This window comes from Oryctolagus cuniculus, chromosome 6, assembly GCF_964237555.1.
Source record: "Oryctolagus cuniculus chromosome 6, mOryCun1.1, whole genome shotgun sequence".
Classification (NCBI taxonomy): Eukaryota; Metazoa; Chordata; class Mammalia; order Lagomorpha; family Leporidae; genus Oryctolagus; species Oryctolagus cuniculus.
In genome coordinates, this window is record NC_091437.1 from 16538708 (window position 1) to 16551226 (window position 12519).

At 47.9% G+C, this 12519-nt stretch overlaps 1 protein-coding gene across 2 annotated transcripts in view; it reads left to right on the forward strand.

The window, feature by feature from the left end:
- The window catches only part of MEGF10 (multiple EGF like domains 10), a 171589-nt gene that overhangs the window by 107198 nt on the left and 51872 nt on the right, over window positions 1-12519 (forward strand). For both annotated transcript variants that reach the window (XM_051844159.2, XM_002710085.5), the window contains exons 6-8: window positions 1371-1617; window positions 3939-4059; window positions 8444-8580. In XM_051844159.2, coding sequence (XP_051700119.2) covers window positions 1371-1617; window positions 3939-4059; window positions 8444-8580 — 505 coding nt within the window. The remainder of the gene's footprint in view (window positions 1-1370; window positions 1618-3938; window positions 4060-8443; window positions 8581-12519) is intronic.

Below are 12519 nucleotides of genomic sequence, written 5' to 3' on the forward strand. Positions count from 1 at the left end.
CTTATTTTGGGAAAGAAGATTGTGAGTTCTTAGGTAATTGCTTTCTTGATCTGCTTTAGGTTCAATAATTCTCTCTCGTTGTTTTTAATTGTGTTAAAGTGTTTATTAAAGTACTAATGAGACCAAAGCCATACTGATTAAAAACGAAATTATTCATCCCAACCTTTTGATATCATGGAATCAAAGGTAGATTCTAATGTTGGAAGATGGATCCTGCACTTGTAATGAGGCATCTGCTCCCAGAGTTATTTTTTTATGCTAGCTTATCCCGGATTTGTTGAAGTCACAAATTTTTTGTGAAATGGAACTGTTTTTTTAAAATCATAAAACCAATTTATTCTAAGAGCTCTAGGCAGTGTGCATGTTCCTTGGTGGTTTTTGTCGCATCCAATAAATAAACACATACGTAGATGCACAGCCGGCTCAGCAGCACGTATTAATAGTAGGTTTTGTGGATCGCCATCCTGTGTAATTTTTCAGAGGAGTTGCGCCTGAGGGGTTTGCTCCCTGCACCCTCCTTTTCTCCAGTTTCTCTGGAACTGCCCTTGAAGATGCTGACGTCTGCCTCCAACTTACCTGCTTCTGTGTGCCTGTCACCTTTGCATTTGCTGTCCATTTCGGTTGCAGGTTCCCCTCCTCCCCGGGTTGGAACTAGACCAGTACAAGGGTATCTCTAAAAGTTCACGGAGACTGGAATACGGTGGCACGTCTTTGGGGACTCGAGGAAGGCCCCTCGTACACTTTTCCCCTGTCTGTTCTCGGAAGCTGAGCAGCAAGTTTCTCACCTGGAGTCGCCCGGCCCAGCCAGGCAGCAGAGTCATTCCACCCCGGGGCTCTGCCCTGCCCTGCCCCCCAGCACTGTCACTCAGCCCTGCGCTGTTCTTCCAGTGCCCTCTCCCTGCTTTCTCAGGGCCAGCTCCTTCCTGCCCTTTCCTCACACCCCAGTGGAGGCAAACCCCTACCGCGCCGCTCCTTGCATTCAATGCATCACCACCAATCCCTGGCCCAACGATGCAGTCCAGGCCTTTTCACATGCAGAAATGTCCCTGCCTGGGCGGGTCACTGCCCCAGCCTGCACGGACTCCACATCTCCCAGCATCACTTGCAGGTGCCTGTTGTCAGAGCTGGTGGGGGCGAGGAGGGCAGGGTGGGTCAGGGGGAGGTGGGCAAGGAACAGGCTGAGCGAGATATGAGCTGGAAACTGCTGACACCTCAACACTGAAGGTTGTGAGGCATTGCCATGGGCTGTCTCTGGGCCCTGTCCCCTCTGAGGAATGACCAGGAGGGGTCATCATCCCTTCTTTCCACAGAGCCCGCGTGTCCCACAGCTGCCCTCCCATGCACTCCCTTGTTTTTCTTCCCCACCTCAGCCTGCGACGGAGATCACTGGGGCCCCCACTGCAGCAGCCGGTGCCAGTGCAAAAACGGGGCTCTGTGCAACCCCATCACGGGCGCCTGCCACTGTGCAGCAGGCTTCCGAGGCTGGCGCTGCGAGGACCGCTGTGAGCAGGGCACCTACGGTAATGACTGTCACCAGAGATGCCAGTGCCAGAACGGAGCCACCTGCGACCATGTCACAGGGGAGTGTCGCTGCCCGCCAGGATACACCGGAGCCTTGTAAGTGACCTGCTGCTGGGCAGTGTGGTAGAGCCTGCCACCACTGCACTCCTTGTGCCTCTGTTTCCGTGGCTCCCTGGAGAGTTACTGAGGAGCTAGGCTCTGGGCACAGAAGGGAGATGAGCCCTGAGAGCCACTAAGGGCTCTGCTGTTTGACCCATGGCATTCCAACCTGGGTGAGAAGAAGGGAGGGGCAGGGATGTGCAGAGAGGCCGTGTTTGGTTCTGCCCGGCCGACTTCAGATGCTGGTTCGATTCTCCCTCGATGACATCCAGTTTACTCTGCTGCGTGTTCAGTGTCCACGCTGGCTATGCTTGGTGCAGTTAATTAGCTGCATGAAACTAGGTGGTCCCAGTGCCTTAGAAAAGAGGAAAGAGCTAGGATATCCCCTCATAGAGCACTCTGAACTGTGCCCACATGTAGGAAGTAGCTTCCAAGTGTTTGCTATCCTTGAGATCACTTGGGGGATTTTTAATAAAGCATACTTAACAGGAATAAAGATCAGCAACAAAGAAGATGAAATGTTAATAGTTGTAACTTTTAGGTAATGTCATGCCAGGGGTCCTCTACAGGTCCAACAACAACAACAAAAAAACCCACTAACAGCCACTAATAAAGAGGAACTGGGTTGTTTGATGCTTTGATGCCCATGAATAGTAACATTGCTCTGTGCCTGTAAGGGTGTATGGCTCATGACTGTGCGGGAAGTGTGCACACACTTATCCTCCACTGCTGTCTGAGGGAGGAAGGTTCTTTGCTTGGCTCCCATGAGCAACCACAACAACAGGCAGGATTTGCACACAGAGGCCGGTGCCACGGCTCACTAGGCTAATCCTCTGCCTGCATACCAGGTTCTAATCCTGATGAGGGCACCGGATTCTGTCCTGGTTGCTCCTCTTCCAGGCCAGCTCTCTGCTGTGGCCTGGGAGGGCAGTGGAGGATGGCCCAAGTGCTTGGGCCCTGCACCCCATGGGAGACCAGGAGAAGCACCTGGCTACAGGCTTCAGATCAGCACAGTGCACCAGCCACAGCCGCAGTGGCCATTGGAGGGTGAACCAACGGAATAAGGAAGACCTTTCTCTCTGTCTCTCTCTCTCACTGTCCACTCTGCCTGTCAAAAAAAAAAAAAAAAAAAAAAGAAAGAAAGAATTTGCACGCAGAAAAATATAGACAATAGAAAAATCTTGTTCCCTTACTGAGAAATTGATAGTTGCGAATCACAGGAGCAAAACTTGAAAAAACTGCAGCTGGGCCCGACACTGTGGCTCACTAGGCTAATCCTCCGCCTTGCGGCGCTGGCACACCAGGTTCTAGGCCCGGTCGGGGTGCCGGATTCTGTCCCAGTTGCTCCTCTTCCAGGCCAGCTCTCTGCTGTGGCCCGGGAGTGCAGTGGAGGATGGCCCAAGTGCTTGGGCCCTGCACCCCATGGGAGACCAGGAGAAGCACCTGGCTCCTGCCATCGGATCAGTGTGGTGCGCCAGCCGTAGCACGCTGGCCGCGGCGGCCATTGGAGGGTGAACCAACAGCAAAAGGAAGACCTTTCTCTCTGTCTCTGTCTCTCTCACTGTCCACTCTGCCTGTCAAAAATAAAATAAAATAAAATAAAAATAAAAAAAAAGAAAAGAAAGAACTGCAGCTGATTGATTAGGTGAATGCCTCCTGCCGGCAGGTGCTGAGCCCTCCAAGCAGGGCTGAGGGAGGAGTCCCCGGGTTTGGAACAGGTGGCGATCTCCAGCTGTTTCACTGAGAATATTGCTTTTATGGGTTCTCACCAAGGCCACAACTGGCTGGGATATGGGAAACTGGGAGCAGTTTCTCCCAGGGGAAGAAGCAGGCGCTTCGAGAAGAAGGTGCCCGCCACAGAGGGGTGCAGGGCTGAGGCTGGTCAGTCTGGACGGCAGACCACAGAAACCTGGTCATGGAGAGCATGCGCATGAGGCAGGTGATGTGCCCGCCTCTAACCCCTCTCTGAGGTTAGAAACCAAACGCACAGACGAAGTCAGCATGCATGTAGCACAGGCACTTTGTAAGAGGTACAGGGCAAGCCTGTCACCGGTGAGCGGGTGCCATTTGTGCTACCTTAGTGCTGGCAGGACAGATTCTCCTTACGGGGCAGTAGTCTCATTAGAAAGTCCTCGAAACAAAGGGAAGGACTGCGTGACCTTTCAGCCCCTGTGATTAATGCTCTTGATGTTAATTAAATGAGCAATTATTGAACAGGGAAAACTTGTCTTTTAGAGCTCTGGGCTGTTGTGTCTGTGAACCTGAGGGTCATGTGATTGGGTCAATAATGGTGTCCTTTGTCACTTGTTCACTCCCAGCTGTGAAGACCTCTGTCCCCCCGGCAAGCACGGTCCACAGTGTGAGCAGAGATGCCCCTGCCAGAACGGAGGGGTGTGTCACCACGTCACCGGGGAGTGCACGTGCCCGCCTGGCTGGATGGTAGGTTGTCCTCCCGCTGCTGCCTACGCCCACCCCATCTCACGGTCACCTGCTCCACGATGCTCAAGTGAATACCCACGTGGAGGAGTTCAGCATGAAAGGAAGCCACAATAATGGTTGCAGATTCCAGAGTTGAGTGTCGACCTCATGGTTAAGATCCAGTCGGGGTGTCCACATCTTGTATCAGAGTGCCTTGGTTTTAATCATGGCTTCGTGGCTATTTCTAGCTTCCTGTCGATGTAGACCCTGAAGTGTGGTGGTAATGGCCCAAGTAGTAATGCCACCCTCATGGGAGACTTGGATTGAGTACCTGGTTCCCAGCTTTTGCCCAGCCTAATCCTGGCTGTTGTGGGCATTTGGAAAAATGAACCAGCAGATGGGTATCTGACTTTCCTTGTCTCTCTGCTTCTCAAGTAAATTGTAAAACAAGAAATGTTTCCAAAGGTGGAAATTCTTTAGTCCAAAGAAGGCAGATTTACTGCTGGCTTTGAAAGGGCACCGGGGGTCTTTGTGGACAAGACAGTGTCCAGCATCCTGCATTCCTCACGAGATAAAACGGAGGCCCACATCTAGTCTCCCACGCGATGGCCAGAGCTGAAAAGCCCGGGAATTATTTAATGATCATTTTCAAAATCATGTTCCACAGATGGCTTCTGTTCTTTGAGAGCATTGTTCGGACAGAGTACGCGTTGGTGAAGCAGTTGCCCAGTTACAGAGGTGAACCAAGGGCCTCGGGTGTGGCAGAACTTTTCAGAGCCTTTGGTGTCGTGGTCTAAGCAGAAGCTACCATTTACCTCACTTCCGAGATGCTGATCACGGCACCCTCACTTCACGTAGGGATTTCAGATGCTCCTCTATGTGGAGTACACAATGCCAATTAGCTTCTCTTTTTTTAAAAGTTTTATTTATTTATTTGAAAGGCAGAGTTACAGAGAGGCAGAAACAGAGAGAGGTCTTCCATCTGCTGGTTCATTCTCCATATATTGGCCAGAGCTGCACCTATCCGAAGCCAGGAGCCAGGAGCTTCTTCCAGGTCTCCTACGCGGGTGCAGGGGCCCAAGGACTTGGGCCATCTTCTACTGCTTTCCCAGGCCACAGCAGAGAGCTGGATGGGAAGTAGAGCAGCTGTGACTCGAACTGGCACCCATATGGGATGCCGGCATTACAGACGGCGGCTTTACCTTTATGCCACAGCGCCGGCCCCGCTTCTCTCTTTGAGTTGGTATGTGACTCTGTCTTCTTGAAGGCTACACAGTGAGTGACCCAAGTCTGGCTCCTTCATTAATAGCGGTTCGCTTCATGATCACCTGAGCGTCAGACCCCAGAGCTCCTGCACTGTTTGTTCTCTCAGGGGTCACCAGTGACTTGGTCATTGCCAAATGCAGGGACCATGATTGTCTTCTTCAAAGCTGTGGACTCTGGTGATCACTCACTTCCCTTCTTTCCCTAACAAGCCTTGTCCTTTCCTCTCCTCCCAAAGACCTCTCTGCCTCACCCGTTTGTCTAGAAAGGGCCTTCAACAAGTTCATAGACGATGCACAGTATCATTCCCTTTCCCATGAACTTGGTGATGTGCTCATGCTTGTGCCACTTCCTTACAGTGTGTTCAGATTCCAGTCTGGTTCTTCTCTTTTCTCTCTGTAAATCCTTCCCAAAAACCCTGTGATTTCCCCAAATCTTGTTTTTTTAAAAATGCTGTTTATTTTTCATTTTCTACTAGGAAAGCAGAGACAAAGAAGAAAATAGATAGATAGATAGATAGATAGATAGATAGATAGATAGATTGATTGATAGATAGCTTTCATTCACTGATTCACTCCCCAAATGTTTGCCAAAAATCTGGGTCTGGGCCAGGCTGAAGGCAGAAGCCAGGAACTTAATCCAGGTCTCCTCTGTGGGTGGCAGCAAGTACTTGACCCCTCCCAGGGTGCACATTAGCTGGAATCCGAAGCAGAGGTAGGACTCGAACCCAGATTCTCTGATATGGGATGTAGGCATCCCAAGCAGGTCTTAGCCACTGAACCAAGTGTCTGTCCCCTAAATCTTGATCTTCTCTCTTCATTGCCCAGGGTAGAAACGCTGGGCTATCTTTGACTCCTTGACTCTTCACTTCCTGTGTTCAACCTTTTGCCAATGCTGGTTCTTTCTTAGTCCTTGGCAAGGGCAGGATTTTGCAGAAGAGGTGGCGTGCAGAGAGCCCTGTGCTGTGTCACTGAGGGCGGCAGCCATTCTATTCCTAGGACTTTAGCGTAGGTGTTGTCCATGGAGTTGCCTCATCTCAAGACTGAGGCTTTTTCCTTCTCTGCCAGGGCAGTCATGATGTGGGACAGTGGTAGCCACAGGTTTGCACTAAGGGTTACAGTGGGCGGATAGAAGGACTCTCTCCATGGGCCCTGGGGAGCCTACCCTGCACCACTTCCTCTCTGCTCTGGGCCCCTAACCTTGAGAGAGGTTTCTTCCTGAATGCTTCAGGTCATTTTTTCCTCTCTGTATAGCTGAGATTCCAACTTCGTCTTCTCCTTTCCAGCATTTAATTTGTGTTCTCACCCTAGGTTTTCAATGATAAATACATACTCACATGCGTTTTAACCAATAGACATAATGTCCTCCTTAAAGCTGCTTGCTCGCATTAATCATCATTCATGAAAAGTATTTCAGCAACAACTCTGAAGCTTATGGGAGTATGTTACAGGTAGGGTAAGGCCCCGAGAGAATGAGAATTTGCACCAGAACTTCTGCCCATCCAGGATGACCCATCTGATTTCTTATAAGCTGTGACCTTATCCTTGATTCTTTGTGCATAGCACTTGGCCTGGGATAGATGATTTTCAGTTAAACACTGACTTGAGTCATCTCTCAAAGGCCTTTTTGGTTCCAAGTATCTGTGGAAGAACTGTGTGTAGATAGCTAGAAACCACCAGAGGAAAGCTCATTAGCACACCAACTGCCTTTGTGGGTAGCCAGTAGTTAGAGGAAATGTATTTTCTTATGCTATCCAGAATCAACATTTACGAAACCATCTGGTGTTTGCTAGCCTTCAATTTCAGAGTACCCACAGTCTGCCTTTTTTAGTGAGAGGGAGGACAAAGCAGCAGCTTCCCACAGTTAAAAAAAATTGGGAAAAAAAAAAATCTCTGTTATGTGGGATATGTTGTTCACTCTAGTACAGTTCCAATAAATACTGTAATAATTATAAATCCAATAAATCAGAAGCTATGAGCCCAGGTCATGCAGCCAATGGAAACAGAAAATAGTGGAGTGTTTCATTGATCTATTGGTATAGTATCTTATTCTTATTGTCATAGAATTGAAAGAAATGTAATGAGGCTGGCGCCTCGGCTCACTAGGCTAATCCTCCGCCTGCGTCGCCGGCACACCGGGTTCTAGTTCCGGTCAGAGCGCCAGATTCTGTCTCAGTTGCTCCTCTTCCAGTCCAGCTCTCTGCTGTGGCCTGGGAGTGCAGAGGTGGATGGCCCAAGTGCTTGGGCCCTGCACCCGCATGGGAGACCAGAAGAAGCACCTGGCTCCTGGCTTTGGATCAGCGGCCATTGGAGGGTGAACCAACGGGAAAAGGAAGACCTTTCTCTCTGTCTCTCTCTCTCACTGTCCACTCTGCCTGTCAAAAAATAAAAAAAAAAGAAATGTAATGACTCTGCTTGACAAGATGGGCAGCCTCTAGGGCAAGGAGAGATGTCCAAGTTACCCTTGCATTTTCTCCCTGGGGAGAATAAGGTCTCCTGTTGACCTTGGCTCTGTGGTGCTGTTGAACCTGCTGAAAATAAGTGTTTTTCTTCTGAAATACACATCGAGATTCATTCCTGTATACATGTTTCTGAGGCAATGTTGTCATTAATTCAGGTACACAAAATTTCAATCTTATGTTATGCTACACTTGAAGAAACAAAGCCAACCATAATGCATATTTTCTGAAGAGCAGATGGTAAAGTGTTTGAATATTCCATTTGTGCCAGATGTTACCATTTATGTAACAGTGCTTGCTAAGTATTGTTGACTTATTGTGCATGTAAGATACAAGGAAGAACACTTTGGAGGATTTATAAATTCCTTAGGTTGCCATAATAATTTGATGCAACTTTACCTTAAGCATTGAGTTTTAATATGGATTTTTCTTAAGATTATTACTCTTCCATTTCTGAATGCATCTTGAGATTTAAGTTCACCGAGTAAATAAGTCAGTTTAAAATTTCTAGTGGTTTAAAGATGATGAGCCATTTGTGTGTTCTGAAATTCTCTACATCTAATATTCTTGCAGCCCTTTTCCCATGTCTCTCCCTGCCTTTCAGCTTCATCTCTCTGCTTCTGCTTCCTTCAGCCCTGCCCTGGCTGGAGGCCCATCTAATTTTCCAAGTCTCTTTGAATGCAGGGCACAGTGTGTGGTCAGCCTTGCCCCGAGGGTCGCTTTGGAAAGAACTGTTCCCAAGAATGTCAGTGCCATAATGGAGGGGCGTGTGATGTCGCCACAGGCCAATGTCACTGCAGTCCAGGATACACAGGAGAACGGTAAGGGACACTCTTGTCTGTGATTGGTTGTCTTAGCATGAATTGAAACTTTGGTGGACCCAGTGAGCATTTTTAATGCCATGTGTCTGTGGGACTGTTCCAGATATTCTAGAAACATCCATAAGCACCAGTGTGTTTGATAGGTTCTTTCCTAATTCAGTGTGCAGAAACTGAATCAGCAGTAGTGAACTGAAGATAACAGAGTAAACATTACAAAGAAAAGAGACAGTAAAACAGCAGCTACTCAGAACCTTTGCTGGGTGTATCATTCTCAAAAACTGAATATTGAGGACTGCCGCTTACATTTGAAGTAATTTTTGATAGGTTTATGTTAAAATGGGATATATAGCCAAGTACTTTCGAGAAGTATAAAGTTCCCTTCCCATAACTCTTCAGTATTCTGTAAAGGAAATTCAAAAAGTTCATAGAAAATATAATGGCAAGTTTATTTGTGTGAAAAAGAGTTTTGAAATCTACGTATAGTTTCTTCATCATATGCATTTCCATGATTTTTCTGAAGTGTTGCGTGATATTAGCAATTTCTTGTGTGGTGGTGATCCAGTCAGATCTGCTGGGACTTAGAGGGCTCTCTGATCCCACACGACGTAGGAATGCACAGCTGTGACCCTGCAGTTTGTACTTTTACTGTTCATCACTTGGTCTGAGAGAGGTGAAAGTGGGACTTCCTGTCCTAATTTTGCTGGAAACGACTCCAGTAGGTTCATGCTTATTGTTAGTTTTTAGTGGATTGTCTTCTTCATGCCTCAGTAGTTTTTTGAAATCCCTGTTTTTATCAGTACCCTTTGTTAGTGGTATCTGTTTGACCTCCTGAAAGGGGCGGACGGTGGGCCTCTGAGCAGTGGATAAGATGCTGCTGGGGGTGCTCACACCTCCTGTCAGCGTTCCTGGGTTCCAGTTCCAGCTGTACTTGCGATTTTAGCTTCCTGCTGATGTGCACACCGGGAGGCGCATGTGTTGGCCTAAGAACTTGGGTTTCTGCCACCCACTTGGGAGACCTAGACTGAGTTCCAGTCCCCTAGATTTTGTCTGGCCCAGCCCTGGTTGTTGCAGACGTTTGTGCAGTACAGTAGTGAATGGAAGTGCTTTCCCTCCCTCTGTCTTTCAAATATAATCAGTTAATTTATCAAATAATTACATTGAAAACCTCTTTGTCTTCTGCTAATATGATTATATTTCCTATAATTTTTTGATGTTATGCGTTCTTGACACCCATAGCATGCAGTGTTTGTAATATTAATTGGCCCATGTAATCAATGTTTGTAATATTAATTGGCCCATGTAATCAAGACATTTTGGTGACTGCCATCCTAGTTTTAGGTTCTATTTTGGATGGAGAAGGCTGTTAGGTGATTCAGGATCCAAGTAATACCGGAATGTGAAAAAACAAGTCAGGCTAGGAAAGGCGTGTGATCAGGCAGAATCCTAGACTGTGTTTTGTAATGTTTTGGGACACTAAAAACTGCATTATAATTTTTTTTGCCCTCTGGGGATTTAAGTTTCAAATTAGAGGCAACATAAACCAACAAACTTACAAAGCAGATAAGTCACATTCATCTTATTTGGAATATTAGGAAAGGGAGTAACAGCTAATTGTCAGGAAAATGTCGGAGTAGAGGCAAGGAAGGCAGAGAGCCAGAGAAAGAAGAATGAGTAGAGGTGTCTGGTGTCTGGAACTGCTGCTCCGGGAGCTCTGGTTTTCCAGATGCACCCCTCATGGCACTCCTGTTCTCAGTAGTTATCCCCGCACCGGTTCCAGAGGTCACACATGCACACACCGGTGACAAGCGTATTTGTCACCACGAAAGGGAAGAACTGAGCAGCTGGGGGCTAATTTGTGGCAGGAGTTGTGGGCACAAGGGGCCCTCGGGGCTGGGGTCTCCACTTAGCCATCGCCCTGGTTTTGAGGACTCAGCGGAACCTGACTGCTGAGGTTAGGCCAGAGGGTTGTGCTGGGAGGAGGAGCAGGTACCGCATACAAAGCATCCCCAGGATGTGGGCAGGACCCGCCCAGCAGACAGAAAAAGAAACAACACATCGGGCACCCTGTAGGCTGGCCAAGCAGTGCCCAGGGTACCCACATCAAAGGCGCCAGAGTCTGTGGGAAGGCGGAGAGGATATTGTGGGGAGAAACCGTCTCGTGGTGCAGTCAAGTCCCAGTGGATGGAAGATGGTTCCCGAGCCACCCATTTCCTCTGAAGGGTTAAAAAGGAACCTCCCCCATACCACTGGTACTGCGGTGCAGGCCTCTAGAGGCCTGGCCGGGGTCCAGGCACGTAACTGGCGCTCAGCGAGTGTTCCACGTGACCCTGAAAGGGGCGATAACGGTGGGTGGCAAGGAACAGTCAGGAATGGCGGGCGGGGACTGGGGGCTGCTGCATCGCCCCCTTGTCTGGGCGTGGGAAGGCTGACTGCTTCCCAGTGCTCTCCCCTGGAGCTGCGTTTCCAGGTGTTGCTGCAAAGGCGCGCAGCTGGTCCGTGCGCCCCGGGTTTAATGAGCGATGCGATGCCTTTACACTGAATTGTGATGTGGCCAGGCTGTTCTGGTCGCTCTAGGGAAGGTCACGCTCAGCAGGGTGAAGGAGGAAGCTGTCAGTCCTTCCAGATCAACGTGCTTCGCTATCTTCTAACTCACTTCCTTCTGCACCAACTCACTTCCTCTCCCTAAGGTTCCTGCTGCGATACACACAGTAACCACAACTGTGTTAAAAGAAGGCTGTGACCCTCATTGGTTTGGGAACTGATGTTGTGTTTTGTTATTTGACCCATTCTTCCAAATGTTGGGGCATTAGTCAAAATTTAAAAATTAGAACCCCCATATTTCCATATGTCTTGTGTGTCAGTATTTGTTGCTATGTCTTTCTTGTTCCTCAGGCATCTCTACTAACAAAATGTTTTTCCTTTTCCACTGATTTTTGAGGTAGGTTTTCAGGTTCCACGGGGGGCCACAAAGGCAACACCCAGGGCATACAATCAATTGGAAAATGGTGCTTCTTGAAGATAAGAAAGGCAGAGGTTACTTCATGGTTACATTCGTGTTTGAGGGGAAAATATCGACTTCTAGAGGCTGCCCTAGCATTTTGGCTTGGTAGGTGGAAGCAGGCGTAACTCTTACTAGGGTTCTCTTAGAAGGGCAACATTGGCAAAAAAGGACAGCAGGACGATGAACAAGCTTACCTAATGGCTGCTTTAGTAAGTAAAACCCGAATGACTTTCCATTTTGTATTTATAATTCAAACTCATAGACTGTTTAATGATAGGTTAGGAAGGTAAATATGGGCCAGGACCAGCTATTGTGGGCTTGGCTTTCCCAGAGAAAAGCAAATCTCTGCCAAGACTGTGATAAACTAGACCCACTGGTTCCTGTCATTTGCAGCCCTTTCTCAGGCCTTCTCTGTACCACTTTGAAGCACTTTGGGAGCTGTAGCGTCCTCTCGGTTCAAATTGTGAAGACTGTCCAAAGCTTAACATGTATTTGAGTTTGTTCTCAAATCCACATAGGAGAGAGCACACAACGTGTTTGTGCTCTGTTGATCGTTTTTTTCTTTTTGTACTGACTTCCGAGAAACACCAGACGCATGGATGGTAGGGATGTCTCAGTTGCTTTAGCAGGAGCTGTGCTGAGGCCAAATTCCCGTACCTCAGCATTTCTCTAAGTTGCTATGTTTAAGGAATAAATTAAATGACTTACAAATGACTTGTTATGAGTTAAAAATAAAGAATTCCTCTTATAAATATTAAAAAAATAGGTAAAGTCATATAAGTTTAAAGCACACATTCGCTTATGTGCTAACTATTAGTTCTGTTACTCCAGAACTTTTTAATTTGCCTCATAGCCTAAGACTTTATCTATTGAAAACTTACCTGGCCACGTCTAGAGTCTGTGAAGCAGACTCACGTGAAGCCCCTTGCGTCGTCTCC